The following is a 24,283-nucleotide window of genomic DNA, read 5'->3' as shown; positions in this document are numbered from 1 at the left end:
AGAGATCCGGCCAACGCCCCACACATGGGCACACTTCTCCATGGTATAATGCTCCAAGTGGAGCTGTCCAACTTCCAGCGAGAATTCCTAAAGAGATTCCAATAAACTTTCTGCCGAGGACAGATCGAGAAGAGCAGAAACAAAGATTACGACATCTTGTTCCTAGTTCATTTTTATTTTTTCTTCTCTTTTTCTTATTTTCCCTTTAATCACCCTTCCACCGTGGAGCAGGCCAAGGAGAAAGACACTGTTCTTCAACTTATCGCCGAGAGACCGAGCGAAAGGAACAAACACAAGAACTTCACCGTCTTATTTTCCATTTTCTTCATGTTCACTTTTATTTTTATTTTTGTTTTTATTTTTACAGCATTTTTATCTTATGTGATTTTTAACAGTTACACCTTTTCATTTGTTTGCATTCAGCAAGTTCCAGCATGTCCTCAGGACCAAGACAAATTTGAGGCGTGCATTGAGACCTCACCTATTATCGATATGCATAGATGAATGTGATGTACCAAGAGTGCTAGCCTAACCCTTTTCCATAGTCTAGCACAGGAACTGTACCGAGTACCCAGAGACTACCGTCGTCACCCGCAAGAGGGGGGACACTCGATGAGCACTCGACACCTTAGTACTAATAACTTTAGAAGCTACAAGATTGGAGCAAGAAGAGGAATAAATAATTGACTATGGACCTGGTCGAAATGGGGGCCCAAAACAGTAACGTAGTTCTACCTCCAGTGGAGGGGGCACCCCCACTTCCCTGGAAGGAAATGCTGCAAACTATCGTTCCGAACTATTATGTCATATATACAATGATCGTTATTGTTTTTCTATTATTAACAATCAGAACTGCCATCTTTATTGGTGAACGAAGTGTCCCCCTATCAGTACACCCACTGGATAATAAACGTCAGGGGCCTACAAAAGCACCCAGGTCCTATATAGTGATTCCAGTTCCAAGAAAAGTTAATGATGAAGCAAATGATTTAAAATGAAATGTAATTAGCAGTGATATGTATACACATGAGGTAATGAATGGGGAAAAAAGCTGGGGACCGGGTCAGCACGGAATGAATGATAATCTAGCACTGACCACAGCACGCAGCCATACACAGAATGCACACAAACAAGGGCAAGTATCATTGGCTGCAAGACCTCCAACGAAGGCAGCAGAGAAGAAGAGACTTCCTGCCGAACATTCAATTCCAGATAATATTGGAAGTGACCAAGAAAGCCAAGTGAAATACCAAAGACAGAGGGAATAGCAAAATCCCTCAAAAGAACAGAAGTGCCCACAAGAGAATTCACAGAGAAGACACAAATGCTAATAGACTACATGTTCCCATTTATATTCAGAGCAAAGAAACTGCACAAGGAGCTGAAAGGCAAGGCTATAGAGACTATAACAGCAAGCACACCTGCTCAAAAGCAGGGAACTAGCACCAGACCTCCGATACAGCCACGCATTGAAGAACTGAGGAGCCAATGGCGATTAGGGGAAGTCTATGACAACATACAAAGAGAAAGGAAAGAAAAAACAAACCCCTCTCCTACCACAGCAATGCAGTTGAGGCAGCCAGCTCCACCGAGATACCCAGAGAGGAAGAGCAGCACAGACGCATTTAGAGACATGGTCATAGCAAACTACAGAAGAACACTGAGAATCAAGAGAAGCCCATATGAAGATAACAGTGAACCTAACGATTACCTGGACAGCACAGCCCATCTTGGAAACAACATATGGTACCAACACATGAAGGAAGTAGGACGAAGGAAGTCAGAAGGAGAATGCTTCGTCTGTGCGCTCCTACCACACAGTATGGGAAAGTCTAAGATCTTTGTGGCTGTAGAAATCGATGTCCAGACAGCACACTGTATGTCACACCTAGCAATGTGCAAGACCAGAGGCCAGTTCATGGGCAGTGATGCCTCCCTGAAATGGGCAACTGAAGTAACGGATCCTGATCAGGATGATTATGTTCAAGATATAAAGACAAGAAACAGAGCTCACACCAAGAACCTTGTGATCAGGTATGAGAACCCTGACATAAAAGGGGCAGGAATTAGATGGGAAGTGAATCAGAAGCTAAATTTCTGAGGGAAAACCCCAGAAGAAGCCCGAAGTTGGAAGAACAGAGGTCAGATGCAGATTTGGGGGACAGTGCTTTCACCAGACGGATGGGAAAAAGGAGTAGTGATCTGCAGAGCCTGGATGGTCGCCAGACATTACGAACCTACCATCAACATAGTGCGGAACGGATGCAAGCCATTATGGCCAAAACTTGCAAAATTACCCACATGGGTCGAAGACAGAGGGGGACCCCTGCAGATAGTACCACTGGAGAACCCAAAATTATGCTTCAGAAACAACGGTACGAGGAAGATGGGAGAGAATCAGAACTGTGGACCCCCAGGAATGGTACATGGAACCGCAGTGATTATGGATCACTACTGGGCGGGTGGATCCAAGGCATACATAAGACTGCCGAAAAACTGGGGAGGCATATGCACAATAGTGAATGTCAATGTTCCTGCACTAGTGATCCCCAAGAATGACCTGAATGTGGACAGTTTCCCGAAAGCAGATGCTCATCTAAGGAGAAGGAGATCTGCGGAACTAGTGTCCAGGATGAAAAGAGAAATCACTTTTCTACCAAATCAGAAGAGGCATTTCATGCAATCCCGTACGAACACAGGCTGTTCAGCCTCACCTCTAAAGTATTCACGACATTACTCTTGCCCCACATCCAAGTTGGAGTGAATGCTAAATGGTTGCAGATAACCAGATGGGAGTTATTACAAACCATCAATACCACTATAAAAGGATTCAACACAATCAGACTGATGACCCTCCAGAACAGATATGTGCTTGACATGATCACAGCAATGGATGGAGGTGTTTCTGCAAAATTCGGAGAATCATGTTGCACATTTGTACCATTACATAATGAAGAAAACGGAACCCTAACAGAGGCCATAGCATGTTGACAAGCCTGAAAAACCAGATGATCGATGAAAGTGATGAAGTGGACGATGACAGCTGGTTTGGAGACCTATTCTCGTGCGTCCCACAATGGATGGCAGACATATTCAAGTTTCTGGGAGCTCTCCTAGCAATGGTATTGCTAGGATTCTGCTTAATCAAGATAATCATTACACAGTGCCAGAAAACTGCGAAGAAAGCCATAGGGATGAAAATAATGGTTGATGTTGAGCCAAGATGGAAGCCTAGAGACCTAACTGACGAAGAAATAAGAGACTTCGTGAAGGCCAGCAAATTTGCGCCTGAAGGAACACAATTCACAAATCCTAAAAAGCGAAGAAGGTATGAAGGAAAATTGATCTATTGCAGTCCAAATGGACAATGCCAGCTAATGACCTGGAACAAAGATGAAAATGTCAGAACAGCAGGGAGTTTGAAAGGTGTGATAAAAATATGGACTCATTAGACACACATGTTCACGCCATCATGTGCCAACCCTGAAGACGATGAACAAAACACTGAAGAATCAAAAGAAATAGAAATGAAGAATGAAACAAAAGTGGTTGATGAACCGACCAGAGGGGTAGTGTAAAGGAGGTCCCAGACGTGACCTGCACCCCTGCCCCTCCTTTCGAGGTACGTGACGTATAAAGAACAAATGAACCAACAGAGAGTTGCACTGGGCCTCTGCCCATTGTACATTAGAAGATCCGTACCTGTTGAAGCGCCCATAACCAGACAACCCTGGGCGGCACGGTACCCTATGAGACAGCCATACCAGTCGATGATACGAAATGAGGAGTACCTACATACAGTCCACGAAGAAACCCCAGGAGCCTTAATGGAGGGCCAATGGAAAGGACAATGGCCCGAACCAGCACGCGAGTAAGACACGTTAGAACAAGATGTTATGCAAACCTATGTAACGAACACAGGAAGGAGACGATGCTAAAAAATAAGGAAACGTGTTACTAGACAGGATGAGAACAACTGACCTGTCGAATGTGTGTAAATAAGCTTGGAACACAAGAAGCTAAGAAAACGATACTGCTTGCAATGCTTAGAAGAACATTAGAAGCAGCATGCGCCAACTATATAACTACCTCAAAAGTCACGTTATATGAGTGTGACTCCATTTTGTAAAGCAGAAATGGGCCCAGGTTGCCAGAGGCCTGGCAGGGCAAGTTTCACAACTCAGCCAGAACAGAGAGGAAGAGCGGAATCGAAACTCAACAGAGAGCGGCTCATTCCTGGCCAATCGAGGTCACCCAGAGAAGGGAGGAGAGCGTCAACTCGCAAGAACCAAACTTCAGAGCATACCAGCTCGCACTTGAAGGTCAAGATAAGAGAGGCCCAGGCAGGTGGTAGGGCCGAAGCAGAAATAAATACAATAAAAGCTGGAAACTGAAGCATATCCATGGTGAACAGACACGTGACCAGCCAGGCGCGAAGAGGTACCATCGCCTAATGTCATCCAGAACCTGAGGATGCCATAACTTTTCCTGATAGGAGGCTACAGATCCAAGGCCATACCCAACCAACTAATTGACACATAGCCCTAAGATACTGATTGATGGAAGGGGGAGCAGTGTGAAACTTGGGACACTAGGCACCTGGGTGTCCATTCTGCATGCTGCTAATTAAACTGGGGATTTATGTCTAGGGGTGTAACCTGACCAATCACAATGGACCAAGTTATCTGGAGTCCTATAGATAGTAGAACCAATGAGACGTCGTACTTGTGATGAAGTCAATCACGTGTGATGTAGTGGGATGGGCATAGACGCCCACCAAATAAGAGTTATCCAATCCGCCTGCCCTATTATCATACACAGATATAGTACCTATACTTAACTTACCTTGCCTGACCAATTATATTACATGTCGAGTTTTGTAGAGCTAGACGTCAATGATGACAAATATTGCCTATAAGAATTACTGCTCAACTGAAGTTCGAGGAAGTCGGAGTGAGACAGGTGATCACACTACAGCTGATTCCCATTTGTTTCCCTGTTTGATGTACTTGTCATTAAATGGACTTCCCTTTGCCAAATTACTGAGCCCTCGTTATTGAGTTGTGTCGGAGTAAGTGAATTGTGCACCCCACCCCTCACATGGTGCAGCTATCTTGTCTTACAAGTTCTAGAGGATGAGCGCTGACCTATGGGCCCGTCAGTGAATTCCTCTCCTCCAGAACAACGCCACGGGCACAGCAGGTCCTGCTATTTTAGCCTGCCCTAGTCACGCTGGTTGCACAGCATGCTCTTAACTACGTGACCGTGCATCATCCTCACAATTGGATGTCCATCCTTCACTTAAATGAGTCACTGTGGGCTCAATGCATGAACCAATAGCAAACCAAACCTCTCATCTACACCCCAGAGGCACTCACAACGACCATGCACGTCTCCTCCATACAATTACTTTCCCACTCAGTCACCTTGGGACTTAACGCTCTCTCACTCAATTGAAGCACACTGCACCACTGCAACACCTCAGAGTGGCGCCGCATACTGCCATTGAGTCATTTCTTTTCTTTTAATTATCTGCAGCAAGGATCCTGTTGGACCACTACTATCCCTCTTACCACAAGCCGTTGACAAATCGCAACTGGCCTCAGAGGTAAGACATTGGCCAGTACCACTTGTATTTAGCGCCTAGGCCATTTACAGCCCCTCTTATCATTCCCTTATCTTTTTTGACAGGAATGACTGCGTTTACATAGACGAAGGCTACAACGTCTTGAAGTGGACTTTAGATACTTCCACGCCCATAGCCATTGTGCTCTCTAGATCCGGTAAGCACTGGCATCCCTGTTTGAGTATTTACTTACACGTCTACTGCTAGATTGTTCGACCAACCAATTCCTGACATACTTTCCATCTGTTTTACTCCAACAGACCACATAGGATACACCACCCCAAAGAAACTCTCGTCCTGATGAAGGCCTACATCACTAGAGCTCACCTAGCTCATCACAAAATGGCTGAAACACTGTTGTGTTGACATGTTATATATGTTGTTGTTCACTTCTCGATTGCGCCCATACTATAGGGGCTATATACCTGATTATGACTCCACTAAATTATCTAGCTTCCTTCCCAAGGAAACTTTAGAGAATTTTACAAACACTAGAAATTGGTTCTTCAAATATTTACCATTTGAATTATTCAACCCAGGTACTACACTCTGTATGTCTTAAATGTTCAATATCCTATGTTCCTAAAAATTAAAGTGTACTGTGACACTGACTGCACTGAAAAATAAACCCAAGCTGCAGTACACAATTGTTGTAATAATTCTGGGTCTACCAGCACATGTGGTGACTCTCCAGGATTTAATTGGTCGATTATCAGCAGGCAGATCTCCATGACCCTGCTCACTTGCATTGTTAGATATTACTGTACCCACCTGGGCAGAGCAAGGCATTAACCAGGTACCCTTTCTCATATTCAATACGGGGTCTGCCTGCTTTATGCTGGTGGCATGGTACGCAGTGTTCACTGTGAAAATGAAACATTGTCTGACATGGTCGCGTGTTGGGCAGTGATTAATTGTAATTGTGAGTGCCGCTTGCCATGCAAGCATAGCAAGCTGCGCTCTCAACAAAAAGTAAATGCTTCTTGGCATGCGAGCGAGCCAGTTAGTGTTTTCTCACTTTGCACAGTGATGTGCAAATGACTAAAATGTGCTGGCTTGCAGCCACCTAAGTGTATGTCAGCACGTGACGACTCCCCACCGCCAAATTACTAATTTTGTGAAAATTAGCTCCAGAGTTTGTAGGTTCTAGAAATAGAAGGAGAAGCCAGGGGAACTAACTCTGCTTTCCCTGTCAATTCCCCAACCCCACAAAAATGAACCCGCAGTTAAAGTATCAGTTTGCTGCACAGAACAGAGGTACCATGGAGGACAAGGGGCAACATGAGGTTCAGCGGTTTACTATCTGTTTCTGCACTTTGCTAAAGTTTTGCCTATTCAGACTACAGGTTCAACTGAGGAAAATGGGTATTGTAACCATGCATTTAACTTTTCATATCTTAATCCCTCATAAAAGTGCCAAAATACTATCAGAGATGACATTGTATTCCCTCATGCTTATTTATAAAAACGTTCCTAGCTCAAGCCCATAGCATATGCCCATGTGGTCACATTGGCATTCTAGCAATCTCCTTTGCATTGCGGACACAGTGACTGGTGAAAATCATTAAACAGTTAGCAAACACTGGTATCAAGTAGGGGTCAAGCTCCCAGGAGCAATGGAATTGAAGAGGGATAGACCTTGTCTTTTGGCCCCTCTTGTAAAGCCTTACGATTTCCAGGGTAAAGTGAGAGAGAATGAGAAGGAATGCTGCATCCACACTACTCTCGAAGAAGTAACAGAGGACCCCAAAGCACCAGATAGGCAAGTGGTAGGCATTTTAACGTGCGGTTGATATAAGAAATGATTTAGAAAATGTTACTAGTGATACACCTGCTCATTTTGCAACACTTCTTGAGAAAAGGGTGGAGGAATTAGATCTCTGCTTGACAGGAGAATGAAGAATGGAGATTGAAGGAAGACGACCCTCAAGAAAACAGGGTCTGAATATAACATCTATCAGCAAAATGACATCTCAGAGGCAGAAAGTGTGTGTAATGGCTTCTAAGTGGAAACCTTTGCAGTGGCAAGTGAATGCAATAACGGCTTCAATTTTGAATGCAAGCCAGCTGAAGTTCAACAAGGACGTAAACAGCATGGGAAACCTGAACTCTGACACACCATTACCAGCCACAGTCCACAAGGTCCTAACTGGACTTATTCGAAGTGCAAATAAACTAAATATCACAGCTCAAAGAGAAAATATGTCATCTAGGTACCGCATCAGACAGCAGAAAGCCAATGCCAAATGAAAAGTCAACAATCTGGACTCCAACTGTCTTGCACAGTCACTTTCATTGAACAAACTGAATCTGGCTGAAACTATATTTTAAAGTTCAGAACTAAATAAAGCAACCAATCACCCCACTATAAAATGTATCAAAATGGCACCATTCATGGACCTTCCTATGAAATATGCAGCAAAAACATCTCATACAAGAATTCCCGAACCCCGTCTAATGAAGATTGCCCATGCTAGCTGCACTGGTCAGTATTGATTCTATTAAAGACAAGGAGGTGAGCATTATGCTTGACTCTTTAATTTGCCACCAACACAGCAATTCAAAATTTTAATAAACTTTTTCAAAAACAAATGTTTCTTTTTGCTTTCAGTAAAAGAAATCTTTAGTTTTAAAAGTTTGACTTCCTTTCTAGAGGCTCTCCACAGATCTCTTACAAGTCCCATGAGCCTCCTGGTAAACAGTATTCCTCCGCTACCAATCCGGTGTCTGCCCTCCCTATAAGCACAAGGTTCCTTCCTCTTTCTTTGTCTGCCGAAAGTCTCAAGTCAGTACAACCTTTCAACTGTAAATTCCTCATCGAGGCAACTCTGGTCACGGCTTGCTATCCATAAGGTCCAACGGGACAACTGGTTTCACTTCCGTTTTAGCTCTCGGTGACTTCATGCGGGTTTCTGTTCATCTCCTACGAGAGACACAAAATAATGTGAGGGAGGGAATGCGATGCTCTGACAAAATTGATCATCTTCATATAAAATTCAACAATGTAAATATCTTATTTATCACATTCATTTGGGTGGGATATAATGCTCGCCTCCTTGTCTTTAATAGAATCAAGACTGACCAGTGCAGCTAGCATGGGCAATCTTCATTCTATGACAAGACGCAGGCAAGCATTATGCTTGTTCAAAGTTTTGTACCACCCTACTAGCCATTTCTGAGACTGGCTTAAAATAAAAGGTCTTAAAGGTAGATTCTGAGGACCAATCAGCTGCTTTCATGATGTCTTGTAAAGACACTCCTACAGAAAAGGCTCTAGAAGCCATAGCACCCCTGACAGAATATGCGCCAAAAAGGGTTAAATCTATGCCTGCCCACTGCATAACTTCTCTCACCCATCTAGCAATTGTTGCTGTAGCTATAGCATGATGAGGCTTCCTCCACGCGATTAGCAATTGGGTGACGCCTTGCGGCCTGACAAGCGCTGTTGCGATCTCATAGTCTTTAATACATTGCGCTACACATAGTTTCTTATTTTCGGGGAAATAGGGATAGGAAATCCCTCTGGGGTCGGATTTCGTTCTTTGTACAATCGAAAACGCAATTCCTTCAGGATAGAAGATCTTTCTGTCTATCTCTTATGCTTTTACATCTGAAACCCTCTGGCATGCTGTCAGGCAGAGTAGCATCGCCAATTTCCCTGAAAGCTGAGATCTGGATAGTTGACTGTTTTCTGGCCATCTCGTAAACAACTGTAGAACGTCACGGACGTCCCATAGGGAAGAGTATTTGGGTTCCGGCGGCCTCTTCAGTCTAATCCCTCTCAGCAGCCTGTGCACTGCCGGGTGTTCTCCTACTGGAGATCCTTCCACCTTATCATGTCCTGCGGATAGCGCGGATCTATAAACTCCCAAAGTCCTATAAGCACAGCCTTCGAGAAATTTGTTCGCTAGGAAGTTAAGGACATGTACTATAGGTGCTGAAACGGGATCCAACTGCAAGTTTGCGCACCATCCTGCCGAGGCGTCCCATGGCGAACTATAGCTCCTAAAGGTGGAAGGCGCCCAGGAATCTCTGATACAGTCTGCAGCGATCTACAAAATTCCTGGCAGTTCCCATCTCTTCCTGAAATTCTGCAAGCTATGAGATGCAGAGAGCCCATCTCCACCAGAGGGTGATAATGACTGGATGGACTGAGGAGGAGGTCTGGGCAATGAGGGATCTTCCTCGGAAAATCTGAGGAAAGTTCCATCACTACTGGAAACCAGGGCTGAGATTTCCAAAGGGGGACCACTAGTACTAGCTCTGCTTGGTCTCTGCGAACCTTCACTAGAAGTCTCGTGATCATTATGAAAGGCGGAAACACGTAGTGAACTGCTCCTGTCCATGACTGTAGGAACGCATCTGTTCCCGCTGCACCCGGGTCCATCCTCCAGCTGAAGTACTTGGCTGTTTGTGCATTCAGTCTGGATACAAATAGATCTGTATGTAGTGGTCCCCGCACTTGGTTTAATTTGTGAAAGGTTTGGGGAAGCAGTTTCCAGTCGCTGGAATCTGTCAGGTATCGAGAGTTCCTGTCTGCTACGTCGTTCTGAGCTCCTGGAGGATATTCCGCCGCTACTGCTATCTGATGCTGCAGGCAATAGTGCCAGAAATCTTTCGCTAGCTCTGCAAGCATTTTTGATCTGGTGCCGCCCAGTTTGTTCATGTATCGTACTGCTGAGACGTTGTCCATCTTCAGCAGCACAGAGACCTTGACTCTGCCTTTGGTGAACGTCTGAACCGCGAACGAGCCCGCTAGAAATCCGAGGCAGTTTATGTGCACTTGTAACTCGTTCTCTGACCATTTTCCTCCGGTCTCTATCTGACCACATCTTGCTCCCCACCCTGCTCTGCTCGCGTCGGATTCTATTATGAGCTCTGGTACGTCGCCGAAGATGGCACGACCATTCCAGGCCTCCATGTTTTGCAGCCACCAATGGAGCTCTGAGACTGCTTCGGTGTCTAAAGTTATCAGTTGGTGGTAGCCAAGACCTCCTTGCAAGTGTCTGGTCTTGAGCCTCTGCAGGGCTCTGTAATATAGGGGGCCTGGGAAGATGGCCTGAATGGAAGCTGCAAGAAGCCCTACTATTCTGGATAGGTACTGTAGCGAGATGGTCTTCTTCGCTAGGGCTGCCTTGATTTCTTTCTTTATCGCTCTCACTTTCTGGTTCGGGAGTTCCAGAGTTGCTTTTACTGTGTCTATGGTGAAACCCAGGAACTCTACTCTTTGAACTGGCTGCAGCTGAGACTTGTCGAGGTTCACCAGAAAACCCAAAGAAGATAGTAAGGTGAAAACCCAACGTACATCGTTTACTAGGGAGCATTTGTTCTGGTTTAGGATCAGAATATCGTCTAGATAAATTATGATCCGAATACCCCTTTCTCTTATGGCTGCTGCCACTGGCATCATCAGTTTGGTGAAGGCCCATGGGGCTGAGGCGAGACCGAAAGGAAGGCATTTGAAGCGCCACACTTCCCTGTTCTAGCGGAAACATAGGTATCTGCGGTGGGCTTCTGCTATGGGCACTGTAAGATACGCATCTTTCAGATCCAGATGTGCTAGCCAATCTCTTTCGTGCAACAGGTATCTGAGAAGATGGATTCCCTCCATCTTGAAGTGATTGTACTTTAGCCATTCGTTTAGGTTTTTTAGGTTGATTACTGGACGGATTTTTTCTTTCCTGTGCACGAGGAACATATTGCTTATAAACCCCGGGGAAGACTGCGTCTCGCCCTCTAGCGCATCTTTTTGGAGAAGCTTCACTAGCTCGGTCTGAAGAAGCGCTGTTTCCTGCACTGACAGGCGTATTGCTTGCGGCTCTTGGCATTGAAAGGGGTCGCCTAGAAAATCTATGCGCAAGCCTGCTACGGCATTTAAAACCCAAGCATCGCTGGATAATGCGTGCCAAGCGTTCAGAAACTGTAGGGTCCTGCCCCCCACTTGCACATTCAAGGTACTCACCACCTTTGGCACCAGTATGTCTGTAGGCTCCTCTTTGCCTGCGACCTCTCGGGAACCTCGTTCTGGAGGGGAAGAAAGTGTCCTGTTGTCTTCCCTCCCAATATTGCGCTCTGTGTCCTTGGGGCCTGCGATGAAAGGAATACCGACCGGACGCTCGGCCCCTTTGGCGTCCGTTCCCAGCAAAAACTCGCCCGGGAAAGATTATTTTAATGGCGCTCTGGGCCTTCTCAAGGGCTGAGTAAGTTCCCACAAATTGTGACATTTCCTTCGCAAAGACTTCGCCAAACAGCAGGCCTTTGGCTCCTTGACCTGCTTCATATGACGATATGTCGCTTAGTTTTGAGTCAATTTTCAAGAGCACTCCTCTTCTCCTCTCGGAAGAAAGGGCGCAGTTGGCGTTACCCAAGAAACACATGGCTCTTTGCGCCCAGTTTGCAGGACCAGAGGATCAATGGGGGTACCCGTGTCCTTGACTTTCTCAGCCAGATCCATAATTTTTGCTAGCGGGCCTGCTAGATCAAGGACTTTGTCTTGGCACCCTCTCCACATTCTATCCACTCCTTTTCTGATATCTTTGGTAGTTTTTGTTACAACGGTAACCATCTTTGGGTCTAGATCAGGGGTCTCTGCTAACTTGTCAGGGAGGTCTGGGCGGGGACATTCTGATCTCAGGCGCGATCTTACTTCTTTATCGAGTGGTTTGCGTATATGTTGCGCCATGTAGAGCGCCACTTTTGGGGAGGGTATCCAATTAAAGACAGGATTTTGGGTGCCTAATAGCCTCTGGATCGAACATATCATTTGTGTCGTCATCCTGATCGAGGATTTCCTCATCTGCTGTGGTGTGCCCTTGAGGGTCATCTTCTTCCCCTCCTTCATCATCGGGCGAGTAGCCCTCGTCTATGTCCCCTAAATTATTCACCCCTGGGGCAGGGGGTCTGGGCTGGCATTCTGTCGATTTTGCCAGGAAGGCCTTTTTTAATCTTGTGATGGGGTCGTCTGCCTTGTGGGGGTCCTGGTCGACCCTCCTTTCCTTGCTCGGGGGGGGTCAAAGAGTCTTTGCTCTTCCAAGCCATACACCCCTGTTCAACCCCACCATGAGGGTGGCCAGTCGACGGGCCTTCGCCTGGGTTAAGTGCCCTCTTTTTTCTATGGGATATTTGCTCTTTTTGTAATATCCATACTTCAAGCATGTCTAGTCTCTGAGCAATAGGTTGCACTCCTGAAACTGCTAGTGAAACAATTCCCCCAATACCTTTTTAAAGCTGAGAGACAGCTCAGTTTCTTGCTGAGAGGGTTCCTCCTCCCACTCTTCTTCTGTGTATTCAGGAATTGTGGAATGCTCCCCTTCATAATGGGCCATAATGTCCTTTTGTTAGCAAAGCTAACGTTCTTTTGGTTGACTGAAAGCTTAGGCTCACTGAATGACGCAGCAGTAAAGCTGCAGGCCTTCTGGAGACACGCAAATCGAGGTCTTTTTTTTTTCCACTGCAATCGCAGCTGTATGTGATGTGCACATGCTCTGTTTCAGGAATTCAGTAATGATATAAATTCCTATATCTCTTTTTTTTTTTTTTTTTTTTTGGGCACTAACACGCAGCTCTCTCACTACTCAGGTTCGGATAGAGAATGCTGGAAGGGCCCAGGGAGAGACGGGAAAGCTCGAGGCTTCCCGCTCCCTCAGGGTCCTAGCGCACGCCTGCCGTGCGCCGTCCTGTGGAGCGGGCCGGAAGCCTTTCACAGGCGAGAGCGCCCGCGGCTCCGGCTCCGCCTCCACAGCCTCCCGAACTTCGGGTTGAGCTTGATCGTTGCGTGGCTCTTCCGAGCCGCTTTTAGAACAAATTGAAGCGGGCGCGAGGGCGCCGCTCAACAGAAGTGAATACAAGGGTCATAATCATAGAAGAAAAGGTATTTATACCTATTAGTAAAAATGTCATTTTTTTTTTATATATACGCTGCACGGTTAACGTTCTCAAGACAATATCTCTCACATATAATAAACGAAAATGAACTCTAAAGAGGCACGTTTGCTGGTAGTCCTTATAGGAAGGGAAGACACCGGATTGGTGGAGGAAGGACTACTGTTTACCAGGAGGCTCATGGGACTTGTAGGAGATCTGCGGAGAACCTCTAGAAAGGAAGTCAAACTTTTAAAACTAAAGATTTCTTTTACTGAAAGCAAAAAGAAACATTTGTTTTTGAAAAAGTTTATTAAAATTTTGAATTGCTGTGTTGGTGGCAAATTAAAGAGTCAAGCATAATGCTCGCCTCCGTCTTGTCATAGAATCTTGGTTCCCCTAATATAGACACTGAACGCAGTCCCCCTGCATTCAGCTCTGCGGAGCTTACCAAGCAGCAAAAATTTTGTAGCATAGCAAGATGTTGGTCTCCTAAATAATCAATCAGAGAAACATTACAAGAAGAAAGGTGCCAAAAATGACAAAATGCAAACCATGGGGCCCTCGGGAGGCTCCAGAGCAAGATTTTAGCAAGGCTTAAAGACAGGATTGACTGAGCACTTGCTATGCAGAGAGACTAGAGAAAACATAGCAAAGTTTTTATCATAGAATGAGGACCTGACTCTTAGTGGTTGCAGAGCAGGAAATCTCAGCTAAACTCTGCAGTACTGAATGGGGATCAAAAGAGCAAAGTCTGTGTTTAGGATTGTTCTTGATGATCCTGTTTTTGTCTAAGCTGACTGTTAAAATGGATTTCTAAACTCTGACCTGATGGGCCGAAGTTTAGGAGGCCACCCTAGTTTAGTGGAACAGTGGAACCTTCTGGACAAGCCAGACCAATCACAGTAGCTTGGCAGGCAGTCAAGACTAAGGGCCGCATCACGACTTTGGCAGTAACCCTTAAATCCGGCGGTCGTGCTATTACCGCCGGATTTAAGGGTCCGCCAAATCAGGACTTCGGCGGATGTCGCCCCAGCTCTTGGCTGGGGGGAAATCCGCCGAAAATTTGCGCTATTACCGCCATCGGGAAATCCGCCGGCGGTAAGAGCGCAAATTTTCCCCATTGAGCCCAATGGGGAATGGGGCATTCCCGAATGGGCTCAATGGGGAATTACATTACCGCCGAACTCGTGATCCGGCCCTAAGTCTCAGGAGGGGTGAGAGTGATCGGAAGCTCACAATGAGCACACACAGTAAAACTCCACAGAATAGGCTTAGACAATTTTATATAAAAAATACATATACATTTATTGTAGGCCTTAATAATGAAACACAAATACACCAAAGTGATATCAAACAGTTACTACACACACCTTCACTATTTACCATATATACAATTACGTTTCACCTAATGCAGTGGAAAGCACAACCATAACCTGCAACAGAAGGGTAAGTTAACACATTCTTGGGCTGATAATCTCAACTCTCCTGCCCCTCTCCAATACAGTGTTCTTCAAGGCTCTGTCCTAGAACTGCTTTCTTCTCCCTGTACACTGCCCCGCTTGCCCACATAATTGAACCTTTTGCTCTATCATTCCACTTCTTTGCTGAAGATACCCAGAACTTTCTCTATTTCTCTGCTTTCTCTGAAACCATCCATAATAACATCTCTGAATGTCTTCATCATGTATGCACTTATTGTTCCTTCACCCCAACCAATCTAAAACATACATCATATTCTTCCTGTTTTGCTCTATTTTTTTCTCTCCCTCTTCCATATTAACAACCTCGTTGGATGCCGGAGCCCATCAGATTGCTCCAACCCGGGATGAATCTACCGATTCAAGCCCGGGTTCGTAACAACCAGAGGCCTCTGCGCACACGCCCTCCACCTACTGCAGCTATTTCCCGCCTCCTCTGCCTTCTGCCCCCAAAATCCATCCCCTGAACACTCCCACATCCCCCATCTCCTTACCTGAAAGAAGCTCCACCTGAAAGAAGCTCCTCCATTCTCGACCGCACAGGCAGCTCTGCTTCCTGTTAAAGCCATGGAAATGGAAGAGGGGCTCAGAGCGGAGCACTGCCTTCCATTTCCATGGCAACCCTGGTTCTCCCCGGCCGCTACTGCGAACTAAGCAGTGTGGGTGGGCTATATATATATTTTTAATTGCTATTAGCACCTCGAGGATTTTCACAGGGTGTTAATAGCAATAATCCTACATTCTGTGGGCTACAACGGCCTGGTAATGGCACCAGCGCCTGGTGTTACAGTCCTCGCTTCGCTCTGGCCTGTTATTTGGGCACTGGGCTGTTACCGGCCGGTGTAGCCCACAGAATGCGGGCCTTATGGATTAATTATTTCCTCCTTCCTCTATTCCTCTGTCTTCCTCGTCTTGACATTTTGGAATCATTTTTTTATTGTAATCTCACCTTACCATCTCACATCTCTACTACTGCTAAGCCCTGTCACTTTCAGCTTTTTAATAGTCATAAAATCCGTCCCCACTGGACATTTTCTGCTACCAAACTCCTTATATCTTCTCTGGTTCTTTCCCGACTCGATTATTGTTGAGTCCTTCTCATAAGTCTTCCATCCTATCATCGTGCTCCTTTGCGTTCTGTTTACCCTTCTTCAGTTCCTCCTCAGCTTCTGTTTGTAATGCTTTACATTCTATTGACTGGCTGTCCTTTTATTCCACTTCATTGATTTAAATGTACGCACGGTCTGGCTGGTCCTTATCTGGATTCCTTGGTCTCATTCCGCACACCTACCCATCCGCTTCATTCAAAATCTCTCTTTCTTTTGGTTACCCCAATCTTCCATGTGCTGCATCCCATTGTCGTGCTTTCTTCCCACTGGCTCTAAATTCTGGAATGCTCCTCCTCTCTCTGATCACTCTTCATCTTTGAACCCTTTCCGTTCCGCCCTCAAAACACATTTGCTGGTTCCATCATAATATGACTGTGTAACTTTTCTTTTGCATTTTATTTCCACTGTGTGTGTTTGTTCATAGCTTTGAAGAAAGAACTGTGTGAATTCAACTAAGTAAATGAATTGCTAATATTTGAACAAATGCGCTAAACACCAGTTTTGCTGCTTGCATAATACAGAATAGTGCAAATATGCCTTGTTCCAATCTAAGCTACATAGACATTGTTGCATAAGAACAAAAAAGGAGCAGTTTGATTTTTGTCCTAGGTTTGCAGCTTTAAATGAAAACAAAGATTTTCCATCACACAAAATACATCTTTCACAACAGAAAAGTGGAAAACATTATTTTGGAGAAAGAAAATGAAAAATCAGTTTGCCTGCTCAGTTTTCTTGACTTGTTTCAAAATGTCATGCTCCAATCATATTATATCAGCAGCAAAACTGGTGCTATGCGCATATGCTAAATTATTACCACTGCTGCAAACGTTGGATAATTGCATCCCTGGACATTAATGTACATTCGCAGTTTGCGCATGTGAACTCGTGTTAGCGCAAGTACAACTGCAGTGAAAAGTCCTTTACATTGGTGTTAACGCAACTGCATGTGCAAATCGTCGTGCACAAATGTACAGTAACCCTGCACCTGTTGTGCGTATGGCCACATAAACCATGTCAGCCTTATCTTAAAATTGATTTTGCATTAGATAGAGATCTAAAAGTAAGACATATTACTGTTACCGCCCCATGTAATGCTGCATCCCATTGTTATGATGACGCAAGGTGAAGGAGTGGCACAGAGCAGAGACATGATCTCCACCGTGCCGACCGAACTCCATCTTTTGTAAGCACTTCATTTTACGCCTGCATGAGATTTTCATGTAAGGGTACATGGATATGGAATCGCTATTGTTTGCTCAAAAACAGGTGGATTCCATAGGGGTCCATTAGCAAACGTTGCCTGCAAAGAGTAAATTGCAAAATTACAATAGTGTTTACTTGTTCATGAGACAGAGAGGAAAATGGAAGAGTACAAGTGGGCTTACCTCACTTTTACTCTTCCCTTTTCCACTCCACCTGGTGAATGTATAACTATGTATGTCGGAGACCCAATATCACTTAAGTGCTATCATTGCATGTCATCTGCATGCAATTTACATGGTTTTAATGACATTAAAGTGTGTCCAACAGAATATTGGAGTTGGTGTAAAATACTCTTGGAGGTCTTTCGAGTGAGAAAGCTACAATGAGTCCAGACAGATTTCTATGTATTAACGAAGACAAACAAAGCTATATAGGGAACACACTGTATGGGGTGCCTGGAGCCACCATTGAAACGAAAAAGGTCCTAAGAAATCTGTGAACCAGTCATGAAATAATACTGAAGTTAACTGAATATCGCCGTGTGCCATGACTCACCTGTCTGATGAAATGCTCCTTTTTCACATGCCCCGATATGTACCTAATCGAATCAGCAGCTTTTTCCAAAAACGAGATTAAGACTTTTTCTCCATCTCTAATTTTGACAAGTTTGTGTTTTCCTTGCGATTTTATGGCTGGCACACTTTCTTCTGCTTCCGTGAAGCCATAGCGGTCCACATGGCCTTTCATGCACAAAAGTTTGGGCAGTTTTTGAAGGAAGAGGGCTTTCACCCAAGGAGCCATTGGATGATAGGTGGCCGAAGAGCGGTGGTGAACATTAATCACAAAAACTGTGACGATAATGGAGAGCGTGACGAAGATCATGATGAAGAGCAGATACTCCCCAATCAGAGGTATCACCTTTGAGGACGAAGGGATGATTTCCTCTATGACCAGGAGGAACACTGTGAGCGATACCAGGACGGACGTGGACAAGGACAGTTTCTCGCCTTCATCTGAAGGCAAGTAAAATACAAGCACGGTGAGGAAAGACAACCCAAGGCAAGGGACTATTAAGAAGAGGGTGTAAAATAATGGAAGACGCCGGAGCACAAAGGAATACGTGATGAAGGGATAGGAATAAATGCCATCCTTCCTGTTCCCTTTCATGCCAGAGGCTTTGATGATTTCCCATTCGCCGTTGTCGAAGAAGTCTTTCCGATCGACGTTTTGATCTATTAAAATGAGGTCCACCATACTGCCATCATACGTCCAGGAGCCGAATTTCATCGAGCAGTTCTGTCGATCAAATGGGAAAAAGGTCACATCCATAGTGCATGAACTTTTGTAGCTGGCTGGCGGCGTCCATATGACGGTCCCGTTGTGCTTAATTATCGCCTTTGTCATCAGTGAGCCTTCAAATCGTCCGTCAGCGCTGAAAAGAAGGTGTAAAATCATTATCTTGTGGATTGAAAAGAACATGTTAGACATATTTACATATATGTTCCCTAATGCAGTATTTTACTTCTTAATAATCCCTACCCGGTGTTGTGTTGTACATCACGTTTACTTGATATGTATGTCAGAATATGACTGAAATGTATATGATTTTCTGTTTAATTCAAATAAAGTGCATTGTATTGAACATTATGTGTTGTATACATGCATGCTGTGCCTAGTTTCTTGAGCAAATTAATTTATTTCCCTTGTTATCCATGGTTTGCCTTTCAATATTTGATTAAATATTGTGCATTCACAAAAAAATGGCATGAAAATTGATAGGCTGAAATTGTCTAAGTAAACTGAAAGAGACTATTGCTTGCGTGCTTTGCGTGAAGTACACAAGTGTTAAGTGGGTTTCTGACAGTGCAAATTTTATAATTTCCATAGCTTCCTGCCATTTTTAATCATATAGATCCATACACTATTAATAATAGTTTGCCATTCATCAGACTGTTGTTTCTCTTAGGTGGTGCTAAAGTGCAACCAGAAGCTGACACCATTGCATTAGAGTACAGCTAGAGCATGGGTGCACAACATACGGCCCGCGGGCCAATTGCGGCCCGCCATGCCATTTTGTCCGGCCCGCAAGGCACAAAGACTTTCCTAATGGAGGGCCACCCTCCATTAGGAAAGTTTTTGTTGTCTTCCGGGCCGGGCAAAACACTGGCCCTCATTGGCTCAGCACACACGCACCACGCAGCTCCTTCGAGCCACGTAGTGCGTGTGGCTGCACCAATGGAGGGCCAGCATTACGGCTGGCGTGGCCAGTAAGGCTTGATGCCGGAAGGCATTTCAGCCTTGCTTGCCACGCCAGCTGTAGTACTGAAAGGGGCCCCAGGGGACCCTGACGTCTATGGAAACAAGGCGAGTCACCACACACGATAGAGACGCCAGACACAAGGTTGTATTCCCAAAGCTAGGGTTTATAGCAAAGCAAAAGTCTCAGTTGGCCAACTCGGTCTCACGCCCCGCAACGTGTATCTCTAGACCTCGAGGGACGCAAGAGAGTGAATTACGTACATCAGTTACATATATACAAAATGCATATCAAACAATCAGCTATGACATGTTTAACACCCCCCCTTTATTGGGTTTCTTTGAACTTGGTGTGATGATGGACATCTCCGACCACTATGACACCTTCAAACATCTATTCTAGTAACAATTTGCAATTTGTGAGTGCGAAGGCATCTTTCGGTTATTGAATAGAACACGGCGCTTCTTTTCTTGGAAGCGAACTACATACGGGGGGGAGTTGCATTCCAGACCTTGCTATCTATCAGGTGCAATTCGCGTCCTGGGAGCCGACATGCTCTAGTGGGCTCAGCAAAGGGGGGCCGTAAGAAAAGCATAAATTAAACCTTTAGCGGTATTATTCTAACATATTCTACCATATAACGAGACTGGCTGGCAGCTGTGAAATGATTAAATGCCCTGCAGCTCTGCTTCAAGGCTACATTCGGGAGGGAGCCGGGCATTCTTCCTGGCGCTGCCTACGTTTGTGTTTCAGCAAACTCTTGTTATCCTCACGGCCCTCCGGCCTTGTCCTTTTCACATACAGACAACAATGTTTCACAGTCGAGCAGTGTAAGCAGAAAATATACTGCAAAGCAATAGGAACAGAAAGCAATGAGCAATGGTTAGAAAACAAAATGGCGATTCTTGTTACATCAAAATGGCCGTTCATTGGCAAAAACTCGAAAACCTATATTCTGTCATATCGTGCATGAGATGGTTGGCCCACGGCCACCAAAATGCGTTTGCGGTCTCAAAGTAGAGGTATGCGTATTTCTAGACTGACAAACCCTCCTTTGGCCATATGCCAAACGTCTCATCTATTTATTGAAACCTCCTCTAGTGATGATGAATCTGAAGTACTTATGTCTGAGTCTTGCATGCTATCGTGGACATCATTGTCTTCATCAATATCTATTGCCATCAACTCTTTTACTGCTCTCATCTCATTTGGGTCTGGGCTAGTTCGATCATGAGGTTGTTTTTTCTTTGTTATCATATGCATGCATCCTTCTGTACACCCCTCAGTTACCTCAGCGCAAACTATGGATAAACAATGTATACAACAACAGCACGTTAGGAATATTCCGAGCACCACTACTAATATTGAGATCAACTTCCTTCCCCAAGATCGTAGTATTCCCCAAAACCAAGATCCTATTCCCCAGCTCCCTTCTCCAGTAGGGAGTTCAGAGCTTAGAACGTGCATTTCCTTTATTGCTTCAAAGATCGTGGGGGAATAGTTATCGACATAAACGCAACATGCTGATCCCACTATTTTGCAAATTCCCCCACGATCAACCAGGATTACATCGAGAGCCATTCTATTTTGCAGCGTCATTAACCTGATTCCTCTTTCTTCCAACGTCATGTTAAATAATATATCTGTTGTTGTGTTTATTGCATTCTTTAGGATTCTGGACAGTTGCCTTATATTATAGGAGTTCACTATCTGTCCTAAGAATGGAATGAATGATTTTGCTACATCAGTTGCCATTAAAACACCTTCGTCAGTTCTTTTGACTCTAGTTCTGGATAATCTGGCCATGGCTGCTGTTTCTAAGAGGAATACTCCTGGGAACAGTAGCCCTAGGTAACATGTACCTCCCCAGTTTCTGGGCAACCAAGGGTATGCTTTCTCTCCACATATAAAATAAACTGGATCACCTACGTATACTGGTTCTATTTCCCATTTTAGTACCACTGTATTCATACAACCAGTACATGTTCCGACTGTAAAAGAGCCTTTCTTTTTTAGACAAAAAGGGAAAGTTCTTGGGCTATAATTCACCTTGTAAGATGGGGGAATTGCATCTTTGTCCCCTTCTGTTCTTACACGAAACGTCATTACAGATGTTTTTTCTGGTGGAGACGATCTATCTCGTCTATTTTGTTGTGTTATCTTTCGTGTACTTTTCCTCGTGGGCTCTGGGGCTATTACTTGTGCTTTATGGAAAATGGAACAACCCACAGGCTTCATTATTATCTCCTCAAACTCATTCATGTTGGTTCTGTCTAATTGACCCGTATTACTCTCATTCCATTTCCCATAGAACATTGCACCTAAAGATGCACTACATGCAGAACTTAATGGTAATGGCTGCACATACCGCCCTATTCCTTTTGCTGTGGTAAATGGGCACATACCCAGCAGTTTGTTTTCTTCAGGATTGCATGTGTCATTTTCATTATCAGCAGTAAGGTGTTATTTCCAAACCCTTCCCTGTGTTTTTCTTCCATTGGGGGTAGGGTATAAGTGATCACCTGAACCGGGCTTTCAGTAGTGGATATATTAATTATTGGTAAAAACATTTCTAATGGGTGTATTGTTTCTACCCACCATAATATTAGGGCTGTCGATATTGGTGCTACCACGCTCATAAAGCACATTATTATCGTTAGTACCAGCATACAATTTTTTTTACCATGCGTTTTTCTTAAGCTTATAGTCTTTATAACTGACTCATTCTCAGCGGTGATGGTGCAGGAGGAAGCTGGAACCGGTCCCAGCATGTTTCTCGTTGTCCTTCTTCTTTTTTATCACAGTTCGTTGTGGATATCTTTGTTCGTCGCGCTTGCTCTGACGTTAATAAGTTCAAGGGAATTGTCACAGTTGTTTTGCCTGTCATTTTTCAGCCTGGATTCGATTATTCATTTTTAGGCGAGATCACTTGTCCCCTCTTTTACTGCTCAGAGGACCTTTGATCAGTTATCTTATCGCCTTAGTATCATGTGCGCCCAGCTTGTCTGCTCTGTTTCAGGACACATGTACTGTTAATCGGTTATTCTCACTTGCCATAGTACCATGTGCACCCGGTTTGTCCGTTCTGGTTCAGGACACATGTACTTTTGATCGCACCGAGGAGCCGCGAGTCTTGAATTGTCCAACTTGCACAATTCTCACACTTCTCTCCTCTACACCTCTGGTTCTTCTCCGTCCATGAGCTGAACCAGAGGTTGACATAAACACCAAAAAGACTGCGGATCACTTTGTCTCCCGAGGCCGCAGGTTGTATCGCCTTGCTCCTGGTATCGTATGATCCGTGAGCAGTGCCGGTGCACTTCCAGATTCAGGCTTGAAGTCAGCCTGTGGTGCTACTGCAGGTGCTGGTGTGCGCCGCGCCAATGGTGCAGATCCGTTCTTTGGCGTGCTGGCAAGTGCTGGTGGGTGCCAAATGGGTACACAATTTGGTTTGCTGGTATCTGCTAGGCAGATTTTGCGTCGGTCAGCAGTGATGTTGATTTTCTGGGCAACATTGGGGCACTCTTTGCCCTTCCCCCTCTTTGGCAATCGTCTCAGGCTTTGTTTCGAGTTTCACTTCTCGTTTTGGCAGACTAGGTGGCTGCTTAGTGGCAACAGTTTATTTCGTTTCTGGGACTGCTGTTTCTTTCCGGTTATCAGTGTCAGGCAAGTCTTTCAGTGCAGTTGGAATCTTCTTGGCATGGGTGGCATGGATCCACAACATCCTTCCATCCACCCGTATTGCCGTCTGCGTCGCCAAAAGTACTTGATGGGGCCCGCGCCACCTGGGTGATAATGATGACTTTCTTTCAAAGTTTTTTAGCAGCACCCAGTCTCCTGGCTCCAGCGCGTGCCCCGGACCGGTGTATCTCACTGGTAATGCCTCCTGCATCTGCTGATGAATCAAACGCAATTTCTGCATTAAAAGGCCACAATAAGTACTAAGCACAGGATGTTCTATCTCACTAAGTCATTTTGGCTGAGGTGCGCACCAAACATTTGCCGGCCTCCCCATTACAATTTTGTATGGGGAGAGCCCAGTTTTAGCCTGTACAGACGTACGAATGCATAATAGTGCTATTGGTAATGCATCCACCCAACTCAACTTACTAATCTTTGATTTAAGAATCCCGTTGTGCCTCTCCACAAGACCGGCAGAACTCGGATGCCTTGAACTATGGAATCTCTTAGCAATCTGGAGACCAGCACATATCTGTAATACCACTGCACCCACAAAATGCGGTCCATTATCAGACCATAGGACTCGGGGCAAGCCAAATCTGGAAAAGTACTCCTTCAACATTACTTTTGCTGTACTCATTGCTGTGCAATCTTTCAAAGGATATGCCTCCACCCACTTACTGAATTCACAGATCACCACCAAGACGTATTTCAAGTTTTGGCACCTCTCCATCTCTATGAAATCAAAATGAACTACCTCAAACGGCATGGAGGGCGGGCCAAAACTGCCTGTTGGAGTCACTGTTCCCTTTCCTACATTGTGTTGTAAACACGTGATACAGTTCTGCACCAACCTCTCTGCATTCTTTTTTATGTTTATATTCTGCCATACTGTAGAAAGGTGCTGTATTATTTTCTTGGCACAGATGTGCGTAGGGCTGTGGGCCATTGTGACCATTGCAGTCACATACGAATTTGGCAACATCCAGTTCCTAGTTCCCTTGTCCACCCAACAACCCTCCAGATCCAACTCAGCAGATCCCTCTGCCCATCCCTGTATTTCATC

The 24,283-nt window shown here is 44.9% G+C and overlaps 1 protein-coding gene across 2 annotated transcripts in view; it reads right to left on the bottom strand.

The window, feature by feature from the left end:
• Positions 1–24,283, bottom strand: part of CHRNB3 (cholinergic receptor nicotinic beta 3 subunit) — a 781,646-nt gene that overhangs the window by 174,730 nt on the left and 582,633 nt on the right. For both annotated transcript variants that reach the window (XM_069626420.1, XM_069626421.1), the window contains exon 5: positions 17,835–18,711. In XM_069626420.1, the coding sequence (XP_069482521.1) occupies positions 17,835–18,711 (877 nt within the window). The remainder of the gene's footprint in view (positions 1–17,834; positions 18,712–24,283) is intronic.

Source organism: Ambystoma mexicanum, chromosome 6p (genome assembly GCF_040938575.1).
Source record: "Ambystoma mexicanum isolate Mex_15411 chromosome 6p, UKY_AmexF1_1, whole genome shotgun sequence".
NCBI lineage: Eukaryota > Metazoa > Chordata > Amphibia > Caudata > Ambystomatidae > Ambystoma > Ambystoma mexicanum.
Note: the sequence above shows the minus strand (reverse complement) of the source record. Positions and strands in the feature narration are given on the sequence as shown.